The 23,913-nt window shown below is 40.4% G+C and overlaps 1 protein-coding gene across 1 annotated transcript in view; it reads left to right on the top strand.

Moving 5' to 3' along the window:
* The window catches only part of UGGT2 (UDP-glucose glycoprotein glucosyltransferase 2), a 218,606-nt gene that overhangs the window by 126,738 nt on the left and 67,955 nt on the right, over nt 1-23,913 (top strand). Inside the window, exons 23-27 of the mRNA XM_069970680.1 lie at nt 7,185-7,312; nt 12,594-12,692; nt 19,148-19,250; nt 21,513-21,592; nt 22,672-22,861. Of these exons, the coding sequence (XP_069826781.1) occupies nt 7,185-7,312; nt 12,594-12,692; nt 19,148-19,250; nt 21,513-21,592; nt 22,672-22,861 (600 nt within the window). The remainder of the gene's footprint in view (nt 1-7,184; nt 7,313-12,593; nt 12,693-19,147; nt 19,251-21,512; nt 21,593-22,671; nt 22,862-23,913) is intronic.

The following is a 23,913-nucleotide window of genomic DNA, read 5'->3' as shown; positions in this document are numbered from 1 at the left end:
TGAATTTGAATTCTAATTTTAGACATGGCCAAATTGTTTACAGACAATAACAGTTTGCCATCAGTAAGCCAAAGCAGTGGTTGTTAAAAAGGTACTCCACTTAATAAAATTTAATCCTGTTCAATCCACACCCATAAGCTATTTTTTTTGTAATAGGTTACTATTAAATAAATTGGATCATTTGTCTGCAGCACATTCTGATTAATACCCTGAAGCTGCTGAAAATCCTCCCGGCCTGGTCTACATATGGTCTCCACTCCTCTGTCCTTCCCTCCCTTCTGAGACCAAAGTCACATGAACTTGGTCTCTTCTGTTGCCAGGCAAGCTGTAACACCTCATCTCTAACCCCACCCATCACTGACATCCCACCAATAAGTGAGCACCTGGCCAAGGGGCAGGGAAACAACAGAACAGTGACAGACTCCTGAGCTGTTTAGGGTTGATGAAACGGTTTCATCTCTCTTTCTTTCTAATCTATCTTTGTAGATGGATATGTGGCCCAGGGTAAGCTTGTCTGTCACTGTCAAGGGTTAATTAATCCCCTCTGTCTGGCAGTTAGAGAGTACCAGAAGTGCAAGCACACAACATTGCCAGCTGTCAAGCAGCGAGGGAGTTAACAGCAATCAGGAAGGGAGTCCAGTAAGTGTTTTGTGAGGTAAAATGAAGCTCATCTGTGTGTTGTGAAGTAGAAATAGTGGCAGAGAAAGACAGATATATGTGGAAACAGCAGCCAGAGATCACAGCGCAGGAGCTGGATTTGCCACAAGGGAAGAAAATTCAGCCCATTGGAAATCAGATGGATTAACTTATCCCCCCTGTGAGAAGAAGCCAGACTGTGTGGGGGCTAGAAAGCATTGCATCATGGTCACCACTGATGTTTATTTCTGTTGGAGTTTAATGTATTTAATATACCTGTATAAATCCTATTAAACTGCACTACAATAGAGCCTGCTAAACTTCAGAGTGGCCGTGGCTAACAGATTGATAGATAAAGTATTTTGTTTACAGCATAAGGCCCCGTTCCCACTGAGCAAAGGTAGCGGAATTCCACGACGGAATTGTCCGCCGCGGAATGCCGTTAGCCTCCCGCTCACAATGGGAGTCTATGGGAGGCGCGCGCTCCTGCTCTGTACGCGCTGAAGAATGAACGTGTTCATTTCCGCTACCTTTGCTCAGTGGAAACGGGGCCTAAAACAGAAGCATATTGAGCCAGTGACGGGCAGGTACTTGGCAGTTGGTTCTGAGATGCAATGCACGCTGGGAAATGGAGTTTCCTGGCTGGCGCCATCTTGCATATGGACTGGCTTTTAGAAAAACATGTAGCTCAGGGACAGTGGCATCTAGAAAGATAGAACATGTCTCAAATTACTCAGGGGGTCTTGGCAAGTAAGGCAAGCTAAGTTTGGGAGCATTTAATTTTTTAGCTCTTTAGTGGAATACCCCTTTAAGTTTTATTTGATGGACAATGATTTTGGTTGAAATCATCCCTTTTTTTCAACTTTTATCCAATGTGAATGGGTACCTTTAGAGAATTTATCTGTACATCTTGGTCTTCCAGTTGTCTACCTAAGGACTAGAGAGGCAATGAGGATATGTGGATAAAATGCAAATATTTCATCTTATGTATAAAAGACATAAGAGCCGTAGTATCCTGACATATAATTGATTATCACAGAATTTCACTTTGTATAATAAAGACTGACTCTGATCATTCTTGTGTTTTCTCCCTTCATCACTGATGTTTTTTATGCCTTTCATTATATTTAGCACCTACAGTAGTTATCGATGCTGTCACTTTTATAATGCCTGTATGCTGCAAGAAAAATACAACACTGCTGTGAGTGCACACAGCAATGTCAATGTGTATTTTTAATGCAGTGTCCTTTCTCTAGCTGCATTTAATCAATGGATAGAGTGAAAGTGATCATGTTTGTAGTATTGAAAGAAATATGGCCTAATCATAAGTATATGCAGTTAAAGAGAGTTAAGTGCTGTGGTTTATGGGCTATCTTGCGCGGCTGTGCATGCCATTTAACCGTAAATAAAAGCTTACAGGCAATTATTACACTGTGCTTTGAAGATAATTATATAAGTCTTTAATGGATAGTTTAACGCTTCGAGTAAATTTAATGCATTTTATTTTCACATTATCACAGAGATATTGAAATTTGCATTTTCATTTTTTTTTTACTTTTTTTCCAACTTGTTTTAAATTCCTTTGGCATTAGTCCTACAGCGAGTTAAAACAGTTTATTTTTATTTATTGTGCTATATTGGAAATGATTTCTCGCCACCGGCTTATGCAGTCTATAATGCAGCAGACATGAGCTTGCATAGGTTCACACTTTACCAACTACACATTTTATATTTTATCTGCAGAATACCCAAGGCAGCTGCAAGAAATGTGTATGGTTGCAGAAATAATTCTTTGTCATATAGTCAAAATGTGAAATAGGCAAGGAAATTTTAGTTTTTTTACATTAGGTCGCAAAATCCTATATAAGCCCCTGTGAACTGGCATAAAATGCTTCAGGACTTTTAATCTGGCTGAAATACACCAGTAGTGGGCGGTATGGATAGAACCTCATGATTATTTGATACAGCAGATATTGTATTTCACCTGTAAAAATTGTATGGACAAATACCCTAATAATTTAATTTACAGTGCATTTTTTTGTCTGTACAATAGCAGCATACACATACACAGTGTAAAAAAAAATCAATCGTAATCAATTATGGCTGGTCATAATTATCATTAGCTTAACCCCTTAGTGACCGCCATATCAGCTTTTTACGGCGGTCACTACTGGGCTTTATTCTGTCCCCTTTGTCTTTTTATGATGAGGACAGAATAAATGCTACTGGCCCAGGAGCTCCGATACCGCAGGAGATCAGCTGTCAGTATGACAGTTGATCTCCTGCTACAACTAACTGGAGCGGTAATTTACCATTTGGGGTAGTTTTAACCCATTATATGCCGCTGTCAAGTCATGACAGCGGCATGTAAATGGTTCCGGTCAGGCGCATTAGTGTACTCACCTCATCAGAAGTCTCACGCTGAGGTCTGGGCCCCCCATCGGCGTCATGGCAAACCCGGGGGCCTTCTGAAGGGCCCCACGGTTGCCAGTGTGAAGCCCCTAGCCAGAGGCATGGCTGCGTAGATTGCCTGTCAACTCATTGCTGATTAAGGCAATACACTGCACCACAGTAGTAGTGCATTGTATTGTAACAGTGATCAAAAGATCACTGCTTAGTGTACACTAGTGTACAGTAATGTACACTAGTGTAAAAAAAATTTTTTAAAAAGCATACTTTTTGAAAAGTATGGAAGTTCAAAATACAAGATACTCTGTCATAAAGAGAAGGAAAAAGTTTTTGCATGGTATAGAAAAGAAAGTATAAGTGGTACCCTGCAGCCTTTATGTCCCATAGCACTCCTGCTAGTTTAACCCCTTAAGGACCGGGCCAATTTAGTTTTTTGCGTTTTCGTTTTTTTTCTCCTTGTGCTTAAAAGGCCGTAGCACTGCAATTTTTCACATAGAAACCCACATGAGCCCTTATTTATTGCTCCTCTGATTGTACTTCGCAATGACAGGCTGAATTTTTTCATAAAGTACACTGCAAAAGCAGGAAAAAAATAAATGTGTGGTGAAATTGAAAAAAAAAAAAAAAAACGCATTTTGTTTATTTGGGAGGTATTTGTTTTTACGCCATTCGCCCTGGGGTAAAACTGACTTGTTATATATGTTCCTCAAGTCGTTACGATTACAACGATATGTAACATGTATAACTTTTCTTGTATGTGATGGCTTGTAAAAAATTGAAACCATTGTTAACAAAAATATGTTCCTTAAAATCGCTCCATTCCCAGGCTTATAGCGCTTTTATGCTTTGGTCTATGGGGCTGTGTGAGGTGTCATTGATTGCGCATATGCAACTTTTTGATCTCTTTTTATTAAATTTTTTTCTGGATTTGATGCGACTGAAAATGCGCAATTTTGCACTTTGGGATTTTAGCTTGCGCCGTTTATCGTGCGAGATCAGGAATATGATAAATAGTTCGGTCGATTACGCACACAGCAACACCAAACATGTTTGTTTGTTTATTTATTTTTATTTATAACATGGGAAAAAGGGGGGTGATTCAGACTTTTATTAGGGGAGGGGGCTTTTTATTATTAATGACTAGAGATGAGCAAACCAGGTTCGAGTCGATCCGAACCCGAACGTTCGGTATTTGATTAGCTGGAGCTGCTGAACTTGGATAAAGCTCTAAAGTTGTCTGGAAAACATGGATACAGCCAATGACTATATCCATGATTTCCACATAGCCTTAGGGCTTTATCCAAGTTCAGGAGCCACCGCTAATCAAATGCCGAAAGTTCGAGTTCGGATCGACTCGAGCATGCTCGAGGTTCGCTCGACTCTATTAATGACACTTTTTTTTTTTTTTATATACACTTATACTAGAAGCCCCCCTGGGGGACTTCTAGTATAAGCACACTGATCTCTCATTACGATCTATGCTGTATAGATACACAGCATAGACCGATTAAATAGGCACTCGATTGCTTCCGGCTGCTGCAGCCGAAAGCAACCGAGTGCCGAGTCGAGATCAGCACCATTACGGCGCAGACCCCGAACGGAGTAGGATGTGTCGATCGCTCCTCTGGGACAACGATCCACCCACTAGACACCAGGGAACTGCTCCGGAAGTTAATCTGATGCAGCTGTCAACTTTGATCGGACCGTGCCCGCTATTAGCCGCGGTTCCGGGCTACATGCGGCACCCGGGACCGCGGCGGTTCAGAGCGCGGTTGCCGCGCGGCCCCACTCTGAACTCCCTTACAAACCGCAGGGTGTGAATATACAACCGTGGTTGTTAAGGGGTTAAAGTTGCAGAAAATGCTTGCTATGTTTCTTTCCATCCACACGACATCGGATATTGATTCATTATACTGGCTACACAAGTTTATACATTTGACATATTTCCGACTCTTAGGGGCCTATTCCACGGGAGCGATAATTGGCCGAATCGGCCCCATTTGGCCGATTATCGCTCGGTGGAATAGAGAAAATGATTAACCGATGATCGTTTATTTAGGGCCAGACCTAAAATCATCTGTCACCCACCGCGCATCGCTACGGTGGAATAGCGGTGCGCGGCAGGTGACCGACGATTTGAGAAGCAGCAGCATACATTACCTGTCCAGGCTTCTCCTGCGCTCCGTCTTCCTCCCTGGGTCCCGCTCGCAGCATCAGCAGCTCCGGAGCGGCCTGACTGAGCAGTCAGACCGCTCAGCCAATCACAGGCCAGGACTGCCGCGGCCAGCGATTGGCTGAGCGGTCTGACAGCGCAGTCAGGCCGCACTGAAGCTGATGCTACGCCGCGGGATCCGGGAAGGAAGACGGATCGCAGGAGAAACCCTGACAGGTAATGTATTGCTCGCTTAACGATCACCGGGGCCGTGGAATAGGCCCAGTAAACGAGCACCAATCTAGCAGATCGGCGCTTGTTTACATCATTGCTCGGCCCATGGAATAGGGCCCTTAGTCTAGACACTTTTTTAAAATCGTCAAGGACGGTACAAAAAGTGTAAATGTCTTCCACAAACAATACATTTGACGCATGTCATGTGCTCCACTATAATTCATTGTGCTTATGCTGAGTTTACACGGAACAATTATCGTGCGAATTTGCACGATAACGATCAATTCGAACAATAATCGTACGTGTAAACGCTGTGAACGATCAAGCGACAAGCGATAAATTGTTAATTTTGATCTTTCAACAAGTTCTTAAATCGTCGTTGATCGTTCACAAAAAATTCGCAGATCGTTCCGTGTAAACAGTCGTTCACCGATTTACCCTATGTGTGAGATGGGCTTAAGCGATCGCAAAATGATCGCAAAACGAATTTTTCGTACGATATATCGTACCGTCTAAACGCTGATCGTTATGAAAAACACATTGATACTTTGACGTCGTTAATCGTACGATCGGGAGAATTATCGTTCCGTGTAAACGTAGCATTACTAAATCTCCACCTGTGTTCAAAGTAATACTTGATGCTCAATCATTTTCAATCACCTCCATTATTACCAAAGCCATAAGAACTTAGTTGTATCTAAATCTAAACTTTATAACCAACACTTTGTAAATTTTTGTACAATTGAGGGTCTATTTATTAGTTCATCTTCCATGCACCTATGCACCTAACAGTTATAGGTCTCTATTTCCTTTGTTACAACTAGCTATTTTACTGCATAAATCAACAGCTCTAGATACTATTATGCCCTTAGCATTACCACTTGGCATCAACACTAAGGTGAAACAATACCACTAGCACTTATCAATAGAATAAAAATCCATAAGATAAGGCATATATAGTTAATAGGAGACTTCACTATCTCGATTCAGTGTGCCTCAACATCATCTGCCATATTTGTAAGTGGCAATACTGGGATATGTTTACAAAACTGGAAAATTTTAGGTGAAATCAGCATATACTGCTAATGTGTCCTATTTTCAGGTCTGCCCTCATGGTATCACGTACCATAACAACAGGCAGAGAAATTGGCAAACAACTGCGAGAGATAAAGAACACACTAGTACAGCAAAATTATTTTTAGATGAGGATGTTCTCTAGAGTGTAATTTATGGTAAGATTCTTATAGTTAATTAGGTAATTAGGCATAGATCAAGCTCCATAGTTATACATCTATCTGTTCTATTATCACTATATCCAAATATTCTAGTAGAAAATACTGAACATCTGTTCTTTTACCTGCAACCTGATTCTACACATACATTGACATTAGATAACTTAAGATTGTATGAGTTATACATCCTGTCATGAATAATGCAGGGTGCTTTATAGTTAATCCGGCGAGTATTTACAAGAGGATCTGCAGTAGCAATCTGAGGCTGACACAGATGTGCCAGCAGATCCACAGAAGGATTAGCCCTATTCAGTGGGGAATCTATGAGAAAAATGTATATGCTCATTCTTATAGAGGACTTTTTTTGTCCTAAGCCCAAACAAAAATTGGCCATGTTTTTTGGATGCATTCAATTATTCTTTGCTATTATCCTTAACAAGTATTGAGCAGTCCTACGTCCTAAGTGCTTCACTAATGGTTCTTGGCCAGTTATTCTGCTTCTTTCTTGTTTTTGATTTTAGATACTGAGCAATGTTAATTCAGATGACTTTCATGAAGAAGACTTTCTTTTATTGGAAAAGATTACATATTCTACCTCAGCAGAGAAGATAAAAAACCTTGTGAAAAAGACTGCAGTGCCATCAAAACGGTAATTATTACTACTATTTAGCCTGTCATGAAATGTACTTTATGCACTACATGCAATGGTACACTTGGTCTACTGTAGTGGCTATGATATTGAAATAAATGTAAGTTTTTACATAGTTTATACGATTGAAAAAAGACACATATCCACCAAGTTCAACCAAGTAGGGAATGGATGGAGGAAAGGGGGGAGGATGATGATAGGTTCTATACATATGCATTTATGTTGTTTTGGTCTAAGAACTTTGAAGCCTTTTGTTGTGATCAAATCCTGTGGTAGACTCTTTCACAGATTCACAGTTCTCATGGTAAAGTAGACTTGTCGACTCCGGAGATTGAACCTTTTTTTCTCCAGGCGGAGGCAGTACCCCCTTGTCCTTTGAGGGGGTTTTACCTGGAACATCTTTTCCCCATATTTCTTGTAGGGTTCATTTATATATTTAAATAAATTAATCATATCTCCCCTTAAACGTCTCTTCTCCAGACTAAACAAATGTAATTCTTTTAATCTCTCCTCATAACTAAGATGTTCCATTCCCCTTATTAGTTTAGTTGCCCGTCTTTGTACCCTCTCCAGCTCTAGAACATCCTTTCTATGAATTGGGTTTCAAAACTGGACAGCATACTCCAGATGAGGCCGCACCAAAGCTTTATAAAGCGGTAATATTATATCCCTGTCCCGAGAGTCCATGCCTGTTTTAATGCATGACAATATCCTGCTGGCCTTAGAAGCCGCTGACTGACATTTGTGTGCTATTCTGTAGTCTATTATCTACAAGTACACCCAGATCCTTCTCTATCAGCGACTCTCCCAGAGTAACTCCCGCCAGGACATATGATGCATGCGGGTTATTAGTACCCAGGTGCATAACTTTACATTTATCCACATTGAACCTCATTTGCCAAGTGGACGCCCAAACACTCAGTGTGTCTAAGTCATCCTGTAACATCTGCACATCCTTCATAGACTGTACTGTACTACAAAGCTTGGTTTTATTTAGAACACTACAATAAATGGACACCCCCTACCATCCACTACGAAGCTAAAAAAAAATTTAATCTGTGTTTGTGGCTCCCATTATTACATCTTTCTGAAAACCATAGTTAGGTTTAAATTATGCCTATGTGATTCCAAAAACCATGTCTAAAGTCTTGGCCACTAGGTGTCTTACTTCCCAGCTGTTTGCTGCCTGTAACCAGGGAATATCCGTCTTTAGTAAAATCCTGAGCGAGACAGACTACAGGACATGAGGGAGGGGAGTGCCCTGTGCTGGAGAAAGGGGAAACAGAGCGAAAGAGTCCAGGCTATGTTCCTTAAGGCTGCGTTCACACTACGTATATTTCAGTCAGTATATGTATATTTCAGTCAGTATATTTCAGTCAGTATTGCAACCAAAACCAGGAGTGGATTAAAAACACAGAAACGCTCTGTTCACACAATGTTGAAATTGAGTGGATGGCCGCCATTTATTGGCAAATATGTGCTGTTATTTTAGAACAACGGCTGTTATATTGAAATAATGGCAGTTATTTACTGTTATATGGCGGCCATCCACTCAATTTCAACATTGTGTGAACAGAGCCTTTCTGTGTTTTTAATCCACTCCTGGTTTTGGTTGCAATACTGACTGAAATATACTGACTGAAATATACGTAGTGTGAACGCAGCCCTAAACTGTAAGCCTCATGAAAGGTATAGGCTTCCCTTTAGTAACAGCAGCAGCAGGGCTTACAGTAACCCTTTGCCTGCGGTGCTGCCACTATTGCATGCCCAGTCCAACAGTAATCCTTCTTCTCCACATTTCATCTAAAGCAGTGTACTGGTACAAATCCTCTCCTAGCACAGGGCATCCAGCCTGTGGCTGTGTCCATGTTTTCCAGGACTCCCTAGTGCGGCATCCAACTTCTGCTTCTAAGGGGAATCAAGCGCTGAACGTTCAGGTTTGGAGATGGTTGCTGAACCTGAACACTCTGACTGATCCACGCAACACTATTGCTCTTGTTTTCCTGTGAAAAGTGTCAAAGAGGCTTTTCTAAGCACCTGAATTGCTGCAAGCTGGAGTTCCTCCGTGTACATACACATATGTATTGTTAGAAGGCATTAAATGTCCTTAGGGAACAGAAGTTCTTTAAAGACCTGGCCAGAAATTATAGAAGAGTTGGCATAAGATTATATAGTATTGTAATAAATCATAGGCCTATATCAGGGAAGTAGATATAGTGTTACACAAAGCAAAAGGCAAAAACTGTGGTATATGGCTAATGCTCTACATTTCTATTTGTGCACTCTAAAATAGAATATAATCCCTAATAATAACTCTGCTGAGCTGTTTTTCTCTGCTTATTGCTTATTTGTCGGATGCCCACATTATCTCCCATTAAGACTGCTGCAACATCCTCCTCTCTGACACTCTTATACCCCTCTAGTACATCTTTGCTTCCAGAGTAATCCATCTTGCTTTTATTCTGCCTCTGCTAGTCCTTTTACTGGCTACCCAATCTCACAAGATCTCTATTTGTACTCTTGTCTTATGTGCTGCTCACACAAGCATTTCTCCTCTGTGCTCCCATATTCTGAAGCTCACTACACAGGAAAATCCTCTCCTGCTCTCCAAAATGGAAAGAATACACCACTTTCTGCAGGACATACAGCAGCTGATAAGTCCTGGAAGAGTTGACATTCTTTACAAATGTAAATCACAAATCTCTGGCCCTTTTTGTCTCCAGGTGATTTGAAAAAAAAACAAAAAACTTTTTTTCTGGAGTAATGTTCCAGCTGCACAGGACACTGAAAGTGGAGAACTTGAATATACATATTGTGGTTATCTTGGCGTGAAGAAGGAGTTTTCTCCCCTCCTTTACGACTGTGCATTGCCAAGACCATGTAGAGCAATGTTTACTTGCCAAACACTCCCCAAAATCATGTTTGTGAGGTTGAAGAGGTGACACATTACATCCACTGTCTTACCCAAGATGCCTTGCGTATTAACAGATGTCTTGTAGATGTCTTTCTTTACATCAGTTCTAATACAGGGGGACATGTACTGACACATTTAGAAAAATAATCGTGATAATTCTTGATCCAAATATTTAGGAAAGATTTTGATTTTCATGCTTCAGTTATAGCTTTCAACATAATTAAATTCTGCTTTTAAAGTGTGTCTTCAGTTATCATTGTAAAGCACTTAACACCAAAAGTAATGTTCTTTCTGTGATTTCTAAATGGCATCTTTATATTAGGGTGGATAGTAGAAGACTGATTAAAAAGACTAAAACAATTCCTGCAGTCTCTGAAAAACAATAGCGGACAGTTCCAATTAGTGCACCTGAAAACGCTACAACTTCCTGCAAGCCGCTTGTATACTTGAACAAAGCCATTATAGATGGTTCATGCTAACTAAAATGGTCAAGAAGCAGTAATAAGAAAGCAACAGATAAGATTTTACAAATTAGAAGCCATGAATGAACACTGAAACAGCCTAAGCTTGGACAAAAATAGAATGTACTAAATTGTATCAAATCTCATACCTAGCGTGCAAGTCGTCATTTGAGAGAGACTAAGAGAGACCTCCGTTAGATGCATATATGTAAGGTATAAATATCAAACAGTGTGAACAGAGCTTAAAGGAGTTGGCCACTTTATAGTAAAATAGTTCAGTGTACAGTATTAGTAACTGTACTCAAATTACTTGCTAACAGCAGCTCACTGTGTACCTGCTAAAATCAGACTCTCCTCCTCCAGGCTGTGGTTATTCTGTCCATAAAATGGCCGACATGGAGGAGCATGTGACCATGCCCTGCCCCCTGTGTCCACCACTAAGCCTGTCTATGGAGGACACAGGGGGCGTGGAATGGTCACATGCTCCTCCATGTTAACCATCTTATGGGCAGAAACAAAACAGAGCAGGACAGTACAAAACAAAACAGAGCAGGACAGTACAATTCCCATCATGCCTGGACAGCCGAAGCTCAGCTTCAGCTGTCCAGGCATGATGGGAATTTTAGTTTTGCAACACCTGGAGGGCCAAACGTTCTCCCCATCCCTGGTATAAACAGTGAGTACACTTACTAATACTGTAAACTGAACTATTTTACTATAAAGTGGCCAACCCCTTTAAGCTGCCAGGGTCATATATGGTCACAAACTGGTCCCAGTAACAGCAAGCTTAAAGGGGTTATCCAGTGCTACAGAAACATGGCTACTTTTGCACCACTCTTGTCTCCAGTTATGGTGGGGTCTGAAACTCAGTTCCATTGAATTAAATGGAGCTTAATTGCAAACCACACCTGACCTGGAGACAAGAATGGGGCAAAAGTGGCCATGTTTCTGCAGCGCTGGATAACCCCTTTAAAATATGTATGCCCTTCTTTCTAAAATATGTAACTACAGGATAATAAAAGAGTCAGGCAATTAAAAGTATAATATAAGTTTGAGAAATTGGCCAAATATAGCTACTAGTAGACTACATTCAGTTGATTAGCGTAAATAGGCAAATCGTAAGTAAACCACAGTATACATTGGCATACTGCATCTTTTGCCAGTATACTGACATATACCAGCAACATAGGGCCTAAACATGGTATGAACCCAGGTAACATGTATTTAACAGAGGAGCCAATCTGTAAAATTGGAGACTGGAGAGGTCCACATAGTAATTGGGATTTTTTATTAACACAGGGGTTTAGTATTCAAGCACAGTTTCAGGAATTCTTGGCTGCCCAGCTAAATTTTGGACACCTAATTGTCAAGGGATTGAAGAGTCAGCCATAGAAAAGGAGTCCATGCCATACTGGGACAATCCCTGCCATAAAAGATGTGTGTAGATTATTCATGGGTTAAATATTTGATAAAGTTAAAATATAGACAAGAGTATGTTAAGTTTAACATATACCGAAACAGTAAGTGGTGTGATCTTTCAAAGAAAATGGGCAATAAAAACGGGATTTAACAGTGTATTCTGTCATTTGGAAAGAAACATGAGAAGGCTCCAGGTGATAACATCACGTTTTGAGCCAGTAAGAGGCAAGTGTGGGAATCTACTGAAAATATTTAATAATTATATTCAAGATTTTTACTTTGTACTATATACTTTGAATACATTCTCTATAGTGAAATACTTTTTATACAATAATAGGATTGCGGGGTAGGATTTTCTGCAGAGCTTTAATATAGTATTGTTTCTTGTGTAATTTCCAACCTTAATGGTTGTCCTGCCTTTACTTTTGTACTCCTGATTTACTTTTGTATTCCTGATATTAAAAATATATATTTTTATATTTTGAAGTTTTTCGAGTGATTTGGTTATGAAAGTGGATTCTCTTCTCTCATCTATGCCCAAAGGAGAATCAAGACAAGATCTAAAGTTTGTGAAACAGAAACACAGGTACTGATTTCACTTTCTTTAATTTATGAACATAGTATAAAACATATCACTTTTAAGGCCTTATTCACATGTCCCATAATCTACGGATCCGTATTCGAGTTAGTGCACATTGTTGTCTATTGGGCTATTCACACCATCAGTAGATTACAAGGGCAAAAACCAATGCTGGAAAAAAAAGGACATGTCCTAGTGCGGACCTAGATTATTTTTTTTGTTTGTTTGTTTTTTACAGATCTTCTCGTAGAAATCAATGGGATCCGCTATTTTTTACAGATTGTAACCTGTTTGGCATCCATATTTCCATATAAAAAATACAGATTTATTATAATTGACTTTTTGAAAAAGATTTATAGAAATACGGATGCCCTTCATATTCCCAATCTGTAACTTTTAGCAAATTGTACGAATGGATAGCGGGAGGAATCTATGGATTGAAAAAAATACTAAACGTGTGCATGAGGCCTAATACTGAAATAAAACGCAGACACATTTATTAAGATTGTTGGATTTTTAAAACCCCTACAGATAATTTTGTGTATAATTTTGCGTCATTACAGGTTATTTTTTAATGTATTTGGTTGTTTTTTTTACATCTGCGCCTCTGCGTTCGGTTGCGCCATTATGAGACAATTTGTGCCAAATTATGCACATTACATCATTAAAACAGTGGTCCTGGCAAACCAAAAAAACCGGGGAGGTCAGGGGGTGGTGAGAACACAATAACCAAGCAAAACTAGTGCCCCTGCAGTTATGGTGCCATTGCTCATGGTCACCCACTGGTCTCCTGCATCTCCTGGATCTTGTGATGTCACTTGCCCACAGGGAATACTTAGCTAATCAGTAATTGCAGAGGTGTCCCACATGGTATACATGGTAAATTTGTTGGAAAAAGTCAAAACACGCTAAAAGGGCAAATCTATATAATAAAAATCAAAGTCTGTCTGTCTGTCTATCTGTCCCAAATAGACTTCCAAACGCCTGAACCTTTTGACCCCAAATTTGGCACACAGATACATTGGGTGCCCGGGAAGGTTTTAGCGAAGGTCCCGTCCCCGCCAGATGTACAGGAGGGGAGGGGGAGGGGAAAGAGCGCCTCATAGAGATGAATGGGAAAATCTCCTCACTGCAAACACAGGTGATATAATTAGCTGCAGCTGACACGGCAGTTGGAGCCTTAGCAACCAATAGGATTACTGCTTTCATTTCCAAAGGGAGCAATGGTTGCTAGGGAAGCTGCCTCACAACAGCCACAGTAATAACTGGTAGACCCCCTACTCCATCTATACAGTACATGTATATACAGGACCCCCTACTCCATCTATACAGTACATGTATATACAGGGCCCCCTACTCCATCTATATATTACATGTATATACAGGACCCCCTATATTACATGTATATACAGGACCCCCTACTCCATCTATACAGTACATGTATATACAGGACCCCCTACTCCATCCATACAGTACATGTATATACAGGGCACTACAGGTATACCAAACTGTGACTGGGTAACACTGCCACACCAGACCTGACCAATACCACCATACTGTGCTGGATAACACTGTCATACCAGACCTGACCAATACCGCTATACTGTGCTGGATAACACTGCCATACCAGACCTGACCAATACCGCCATACTGTGACTGGATAACACTGCCACACCAGACCTGACCAATACTACCATACTCTGACTGGGTAACACTGTCACAACACACCTGACCAATACCACCATACTATGACTGGAAAAAACTGCTATACCAGACCTGACCAATACCGCCATACTGTAACTGGATAACACTGCCATACCAGACCTGACCAATACTGCCATACTTTGACTGGATAACACTGCCATACCACATCTGACCAATACTGACTGGATAACACCACTTTACCAGACCTGACCAATACCGCCACATTGTGACTGGAGAACACCGCCAGACCTGACCAATACCGCCATACTGTGACTGGATAACACCGCCATACCAGACATGACCAATACCGACACACTGTGACTAAATAACACTGCCATACCAGACATGACCAATACCGCCATACTGTGACTGGATAACACCGCTATACCAGACCTGACCAATACCGCCATACCCCCCTCGAAAAGACACCAGATTTTCTGGCAAGTCTGAACGGGAGGGTACTGCCCTTCTGCAAGGTGCTACCCTACTCACCAGACAATGGGTGCCTAATGGTAAATACGACCCTGCAGGTATACAGGACATTACAGGTATACAGGACCCCAAAACTATACACTACAGGTGCACGGGACCTCCACCAACTATATACTACAGGTATACAGGACCCCAAACTTTACACTACAGGTATACAGGACCCCAAAACTATACACTACAGGTATACAGGACCTCCACCAACTATATTCTTCAGGTATACAGGACCTCCACCAACTACTACAGGTATACAGGACCCCAAACTATACCCTACAGGTATACAGGACCCCAAAACTATACCCTACAGGTATACAGGAACTCCACCAACTATATACTACAGGTATACAGCACCTTCAACTCTATACTACAGGTATACAGGACCCCAAAGCTATATACTACAGGTATACAGGACCCCAAAGCTATATACTACAGGTATACAGGACCCCAAAGCTATATACTACAGGTATACAGGACCTCCACCAACTCTATACTACAGTTATACAGGACCTTCAAACTATGCACTACAGGTATACAGGACCCCCGAACTATATACTACAGGTATACAAGACCTCCACCAATTATACACTACAGGTATCCAGGACCCTCAAACTATAAACTACAGGTATACAAGACTTCCACCAACTATACATTACAGGTATACAGCACCAACTATATACTACAGGTATACAGGTGCCCCGAACTATACAGTACAGGTATACAGGACCTTCACCAACTGTACACTGCAGGTATACAGGACCTCCCTCAACTATACAGTACAGGTATACAGCCCCCCCAACTACACATTACAGGTATACAGGACCCCCCTAACCATACACTATAGGTATACAGCCCCCCCCCAACTATGCACTACAGATATACGAGACCCCTAAAAACTATACATTGTGGGTATACAGAACCCCTCCAACTATGCACTACAGGTATACACTAATTTCACTGATTAACTCAGATGAAACAATACCTTTAGCTTGGCCTCCTGGGCACCTTAGAACAAATCTAATTAACACACTGACACTTTATACCCGGGCAGCGCCGGGTACATTTTCTTGTACATTATAAAAGTGGCTTTTGTCTTTTTCTTATGGGCTTGTTTGTTTATGATTAGTGCAAATTTTCCTCTTCATGGAGTAAAAGTATCTGTGAAAAAGTGAATGCATTACCTTTCTATATTTACATATGGTAAAGAAGATAAAGTATACGTAGGAACTGTGTGCTTTCCTGACTTGTCATTGTTGGCAAATACTTCTAATACACCAAAGCATTTGACAGAGGGGAGTGGAACCTCTTGTGGTTCGTGCTGGAGATAGTGGGATTAGGTGGGTGGTTTTTTTTGGAATGGCTTAAAACTATATATTATTTACCATCAACCTCTGGTGGAATGGACAAGGTGGCACCTGGACTACAAGGGTTTCAGTTACAACGATGACTACGCTAATGATATTTTGATGTCTGTTAGAGACCCGAAGTTGGCCAATCCAGGTATCGTTGAGTCGCTTTCGGGTCTCTATACAAATTGGGAAAAATCATGTATTCTCCCACTGGATTAGGAAATTACACCTCCTATTGGGAAGTTGTTTTTTTTTTTGTTTTTGTTTTTTTAAACCTCAGAGTCTCTGGAATACCAGAAGGGAGGAAATATGTAGACTAATTTAAAGCGGTTATTCAAAATCTACAAAAAATAAACATAGCTTGGAAAAACCTTCGAATTTCTATGGTAGATATCACAGTAATAATTAAAAATGGTTGTATTGCCACAGCTCCTCTTCCTGTTTGGGCCCTCTCCTATCTGGGTCAGAAACAATTAAAATTAATAGAAATTATGTTAGCCAATTTAATTTGGGGTAAAACACAGGTGACGTTAAAATATTCAGCTTTTACTGGTTATATTTTGTTGCTAGCCACTTTGCAAATATAGTAAAATGAAAAACTTTATCACTATGCTCATTTGTTACAATTAATTAAATTTACAGGGTGGTATGAGCTGCTGGAGACCCCTAATATAATCTCAGAGAGGTATAAAATGTGAGTTTATGTCAGCTTATAGATAGGATATGGCAGTTTGTCAAAGGTAGATGTAAAGTGAAGGGGGGTACTCCTTTATGGAACAACTCCAGTAATTCCAGTTAAGTAGAGGGTATCACAAAAGTAGCCCACATTTCTCTGAATGAGGATATCCGGCGCTTCCAGGACCTCAGCAGGGTGTATCGATTAGCTGGTATACAATAATTTTTTTTTTAGTCAGACACACAAGAATAAAGTCTGAAAATTCACAAATACTTTAGATGTAATCAGGTTTTTATTGACATCATTCTGAAAGGATACTACATTACATAGTATAGGGCAAAACTGCCGCAAACATCCATAGTGAGGCATGAATACAAGGGTGGAGATTTATCAAACTGGTGTAAAGTAGAATTGTCTAAGTTGCCCCTAGCAACCAATCAGATTTCACCCTTCATTTTTTAAAGAATCTGTAAGGAATGAAAGGTGGAATCTGATTGGTTGCTAGGGGCAACTAAGACAATTCTACTTTACACCAGTTTGATAAATCTCCCCCATGATGTCCAAATTTTTAGAAAAGGCACATTGTAAACAAAGAAACAGTGCATACTTTCATAGTATATGGAAATGACATCTCGATAAAAGGCATAAAAATGTGAATTCGTAAGAACAAGCAAATATCAGGCTTACTGCCATCTTCCAATAGCCAAAAGAAAGGAAAAAGGAAGAAAAGAGAGAGAAGGGAAAGCATAAAACAAAATAAAGAAATGCAGAAGGAAATTACCTAGCGGGCTCCACCGGAGAGACAAAGAACACAGGGGAAAGACTTAGGGATATATAATCCCAAAAATGTTGTATTCCTGGGCAAGACCACCAAATGTGCAGCATGTCGCCTAAGGATACCTTCATCGCTGGTGCTTGTTTGGTACGGGGGCTGTGAAGGGACTGATGTTATGAGAGGTACGGGAAGATCTGCAATATGTGATGCGGAAATTTATGTTTTGATTGTTGGTTGGAAAAGGCTTTGAAATTTGGATGGGAAGGGGAATTGAAAATGTTTGGAACAGACTTTGTACTTTTATATTTTTTAATTTGTATAAAAAAAATTGTAATACTTGCACATCATACATGCATTGGTATCATGCAATTTGTTCATATCCAGAAAGATCAACAGAGGGACAGTGCAATAGAGTTTTGAGAAACACTGTTCCAGAATACACGTATTTACTAAAACAGACATGTCAGGAGAGCTAAAAGGCCCTCACTAGTATAAAAATATCATGGGGGGTTTATTTAGACCATTGTAGTAAGCATATTTTGTAGATCAATTGATTTGTGTTTTTTATCTTTAACTTTTTCCTTTTATGTTTTCAATATCTTATACAATTTCATCACTTAAAGGACAACTCCCACAAAAATTTTTTTTTGCTCATTTAACACACATTACAAAGTTATATAACTTTGTAATGTGGTTAAATACCCGGCCTGGCCCCCTTCCCCCACTTTCGGCCCCCCGACCCCCCACCCCGGAAGTTAAGGAATGTATACATTACCTATTACGATCGTCACGGTCCTCTTCTCCGGGGCGGCATCTGGTGACGACGACGTCCGAGCCGAGGGGCGGTCCGGGTCTTCTTCCTCCTCGGCGTCTTCATGCAGTGAATGGGGATGAAAAGGCTGCTGGTGCACATGCGCACCAGCAGCCTTTTCATTGGCTGGAGCGCATCACATGGCTTCCAGCTTGCTCAGCCCTGATTGGCTGAGCTTGCTGGAAGCCATGTGATGCGCTCCAGCCAATGAAAAGGCTGCCGGTGCGCAAGCGCAGTGGCAGCCTTTTCCATCCCCTGGACCCGGAAGTTGGAGACATCGCTGGATGGCGGACGGCGGCGACGGAGAGGCGGACGGCGGGCGAATCGAGTGGCGATCGTCACCGGAGAGATGGTGAGTATGGTGTCTGTGTGTGTCTGTGTTTTTTTTTTTTTTTTTGGGGTCCCGCGGGAGTTGTCCTTTAAAGGGGTACTTCAGACAAAAAGTTTATTAAAATGTAATCCCTCCCCCTAAAAGAAAACGCCCCAAAAAAATAACATTTTATCCTTATATAATCCTTTTATACTTAACAACAAAAGTAATACAGTTAGAGCTCTTGAAAAGTGAGAATGAAAAACTCACTAAAATAAAATTACTGAAACATTAAGGCCTTGAATAAATGCATGGGAATGGTGGTAAAGACTATATTTTCTCTTTTGTAGCCTGATTAAAATGGAACCCCAAGAAGATGGTCCTTTTATAGATGTAATTGCTGTGGTTGATCCTCTGTCTCGAGAAGCTCAAAAGATGTCACACTTATTAATTGTAAGTACAGAACTTTGACACTCTAAAAATGCGTAATGTGAACATTCTTCTAAATATGACATTGTTATGATGTATGAAACATCCTATTAAGGCAGGGTTCACACCACAATTTGGGTAGCTTGGAAAAAACCTTAACTTAGTCACTAGCTGACTATGCTGGGCCCCTGGGACCAATGCAGATCTGAGTAGGGATACACCAGTATGTTATTTTGCCTGTTTCCTGCCATATCTTTGCCTCAGAGACACAAATCATGGTGGGAATGTGCCCTTCCTTTGCAGATATGTCCTGGTGCCCATGGTAAAGGCTAATCTGAAACATCAAGTTAATGTAAATAAATATGGGAAGGCTTATGAAGTATAATTCAAGAACATTTAAAGAGGAGGGCCACTTTATAATAATTTTCTTCAGTGTACAGTATTCGTACATTTACTGACAGCAGCTCCCTGTGTACCTCATAGAGCTAAAATCAGACTCCCCCCCCCCCCCCCCCCCCTCCAGGCTGTGCTGTCCTCTTCTGTCGTGATTCTGACCATACGATGGCCAACATGGAGGAGCATGTGACCATGCCCCATCCCCCACTGAGCCAGTGTCCAGCACTGAGCCTTTATATGCCTAAGGACACTGGGGGCGAGGTTTGGTCACATTAGGCACACAGGGAGCTGCTGTCAGTAAGTGCAGTGAGTACACCTACGGATACAGTACACTGAAGCTTTTTACTATAAAGTGACCAACCCCTTTAAATGAACATGTTAGTTTCAGTTAATTAAACTTTTCACATGTTGTCAGACATGTTAAAAATTAAAGATCACGTTGGATCGCAGTAAAGCATGCAGAAGCACATTCCACTCCCTGGCTGGCTAGGAGATCTGACTCATTCCTTCCATAGACTATAATGTAGCGAAGAAGTGGAGTTTGATTTGATAGCCATGGAGTGAAGCATGCTACCATGTGGTTGACCTATCGTTATCTCAGGATTGCAGCGGATCTTAGGAGTAAGCCCTAATGTGAGATTTAACTTTTGACATGCCTGTCGAGAAACTTCAGAAAAGTCAGAAACTTTTTTTTTTTTTTTTTACTTTTAGAGTCATTTACTGAACTTTTGTTTTAAACTTAGCACTCAAAAATGATGTTTTGTTTAGATTGCACTGGGATGTGGGCAACAGTGAGGACCCCTACAACCAGAACATTTTAGGGTGAAAACCGTCTAAACTCCACAAGATGCCATGATCACCATGTTTACACTCCACTGTTTTTTTTCTGTTATTGTTTTTTAAACATATTTTAAAAAAAATTTTTTTTACAAAAGTTTTATATTAAACATGCGCATACAGACAAGATAGTCATGTGGTGAAACATCGATGAGTACAGAATTAGTACGCAGATCTTTCTTAGGTGAAAGTAGCAACATGAACAGGAGGTTAAGTAACTTTGTAGCATTTACAGCCTTAGTTCCTTGCTTGTATCAAGTTTTCCTGAAAACTGGAAACTTACTAGGACTAAGACTTTCCACAGGTCCCAGCAAACAGGATGCCAAGACTCACTAGAATGTTTTAGCCCTTAAGAGAGAGTAAGGGCCCTATTCCACCAGACGATTATCGTTCAGATTATCGTTAAATCGTTCGAATCTAAACGATAATCGTTCGGTTGAAATGCAGTTAACGATTAACGACCGAACGAGAAATCGTTGATCGCTTTATAAGACCTGGACCTATTTTTATCATTGCTTGTTCGTAAAACGTTCGCAAATCGTTCGCATTGAATAAGACGTCGTTCAGTCATTCGCAGTAAATACGAACGCAATAGCGAAGAAATAGCGAAGAAACGATCGCAGATACGATCATAAGTAAAGATTATCGTTCCATGGACATGAATGAACGTTTTCAGGTCTTTCGCAATAGCGTTTGTTTGAGATTAATTGTTAACGATTATGCAAACGATAATCGTCCAGTGGAATAGGGCCCTTAGACTTACGTTTGCAAGGAAAAACTGTAACCCACAAAGAGGTCACTTCACATTTAAGCTGTGGGAAGGTCATGTGACCAAATTCCTTTCATCTTTGACATGTGACCACTGGGTGTTGCAAATGCAAAGTAGTTTTAACCCCTGCACAAAGTTAAGTTTCCATACCGAGACATATTTTAAGACACTTGTTAAGATATTTCACATGATAACTTTGGGTACCTGGGATACGGGTATCTGGACACTGCAAATACAACCTTGCGTATTCTTGATCTGTCTTAACATGCCTAATTCTTTTTCAGGTACTTGGCCGTCTAATGAATATGAAATTGACCATGTTCATGAATTGCAAAGCAAAGTTATCAGAAATGCCCTTGAAAAGGTACTTTCACAATTATTGCATGTTGCTAATTTTGCTATGAAGATATATTATAGGCAAAAACTATTTACAATAAAAACTAAAAAAATATCACATGGCCAGAAGTATTTAGACCTTCTGCTCGGTATTAGAGCACCCGGAGTAGAAGCACCCAAATCCAGGCTTGAAAAACATGTTGCGTCATTCCCAAGAAGACTCATGGCTGTACTAGGTCAAAAGGGTGCTTATACTTAATACTGAACAAAGGGTCTGAATAGTTATGACCATGTGATATTTCAGTTTTTGTTGTTTTATACATTTGCAAAAATATCTACATTTCTGGGGGGTTTTTACTGTCAAAATTGGATGCAGAGTGTACATTAATGAGCAAAAAAAATTACTTTTTTTTTAAACTTGCCAAATGGCTGCAATGAAACAAGGAGTGAAAAATTTAAAGGGGTCTGAATACTTTCCGTACCCACTGACTATATAATGACAGGTCAGATGATTTTTTTTTAAATGGATCTTAGCAAACCATTTGATCAAACAGAATGTACCATCTCACCATGTTAAGGTGTCCCCAGAGAGATGGTCCCTATACTAGCAATGGCCTCTCTTGATAAAATGTTGCACGTATATTTATTTTGTCTTAAGTAATGAAATATGGGTCTTAATGATTGGAGTAGCTATAACTATAAGCGGAGAATTCAGGTTAATTCATTTTAGCAGTAAAATCTGCCAGTCCATGTTCTGTTGAGGCAGTTTGCAAAACCTAAACTACATGAAACTAATAAGCAGCAAGTAAACACACAGACCTAGACAGTTCACCCTAGAGGCAGTAGACACATAACAACAGTGTTTGGAAATGTTATTGATATACAAAATTGCTAGAGCAAGGGTTACACAGTGAAGGTTACAGTTCGTATAGACATATAGAAAATCCAATCCCTCTAGCAGTACAAATAGCTTTATTGTTGTCTGTGGTTCCCAATAATTCTGTTTGATTTACTTTTGCTGTGAGCAACCATGTTACAGACCTGAAATTTATATTTATTTTGTAATAAAAATATATTAAATCTGTTTATTGTTATTTTTTTTTCCAGTTTCTATCGTCTTGTGCTTGAGCCAGAATTGACATTTTTAAGTGACAATAGTCTCTCTCCGGGTCCATTGGCTAAGTTCCTGGATATGCCTGAATCCCCCCTGCTAACTCTGAACATGAACACTCCAGAGAGCTGGCTTGTAGAAGTGGTGCACAGTTCATGCGATCTCGATAACATCCATCTACAGGACGTGAGTCACCACCACAGCTTTTTACTGCCAGGCAGAAACTTTGCATTACATATTGTTTTAGGTCTTAAAAAGTTACTGATGTTCCCTCTCCCAAAAGGCATGCAGTCGCTCCTGCCGCTGGAGGGTCTGGTAACTATGGATACGACCATGCTGGGTCAGCTTTATATATGAGCCCCTTTGGATCAGAATAGGGCTCTTGCACGGAACTGACCCAGCGACGTCATATCCTAGTTTTCCAAATGTCGGACGGCAGGAGCAACTGCACGCAAATCAAAAAGAATTTGAATGTACTCTGTCACTGATAACTGCAGCAGAAATGGTGGAAGCTCTAATGAGTATTTCCTATTTTAGCACTTAAGCGCAGAGTGGTGCCACCAACATATAAGTATTGTCCTAAAATACTTAAGCAGATGACAGATCAAGGCAACTAATTTATTCATGATTATGTTTATGCCTTAAAATTTTTTTTAAAATATGTATATATTTTTTGCAACCTTAATGCCATACCATCCCCTCCGTGCTCTGTTTATATGTAAAGACACGTGCCCCATAGACTTCCGTTATGCGGCTGTGTCCTCGCGTGACAAAGCTGAGGGAAAACTGCACTGATCGTTTTCCTGATCAGTCAGTCTAAACGAACGGACCTTGACCAATACTGCATACTCGCCTGCTGCACGGCTGCAGTAGTGCTCTCCTCTGGCTTCTTCCTCTCCCTTCCTGTTCTGAGGGGGAAAGAGCATCCAAAAATAGGACCTTCTCTATATTTTTACTACCCTATTTTCCAGAATGCACACCCTTCAGGAAAACTCCCAAAGGATTTGTGTACCCAATATAACCCTATGGTTTAGGAAATGTATCAAAAGAAATAAAGCCTAGCTCATTTAATAAATTTCTAACATGCTTGTTCATCTTTGCTCATACCAACTTTTATGATTCAACAATTACAGGCTTTGCAGCTGTGTACATTCATTTATATCCAGCTCACATATAGTGCCTGTTGTAACTTTTCACGATTGCAGCAATTTAATTGCCTGTTCCTACTTTGTCCATAC

This window comes from Dendropsophus ebraccatus, chromosome 5, assembly GCF_027789765.1.
Source record: "Dendropsophus ebraccatus isolate aDenEbr1 chromosome 5, aDenEbr1.pat, whole genome shotgun sequence".
NCBI lineage: Eukaryota > Metazoa > Chordata > Amphibia > Anura > Hylidae > Dendropsophus > Dendropsophus ebraccatus.
Note: the sequence above shows the minus strand (reverse complement) of the source record. Positions and strands in the feature narration are given on the sequence as shown.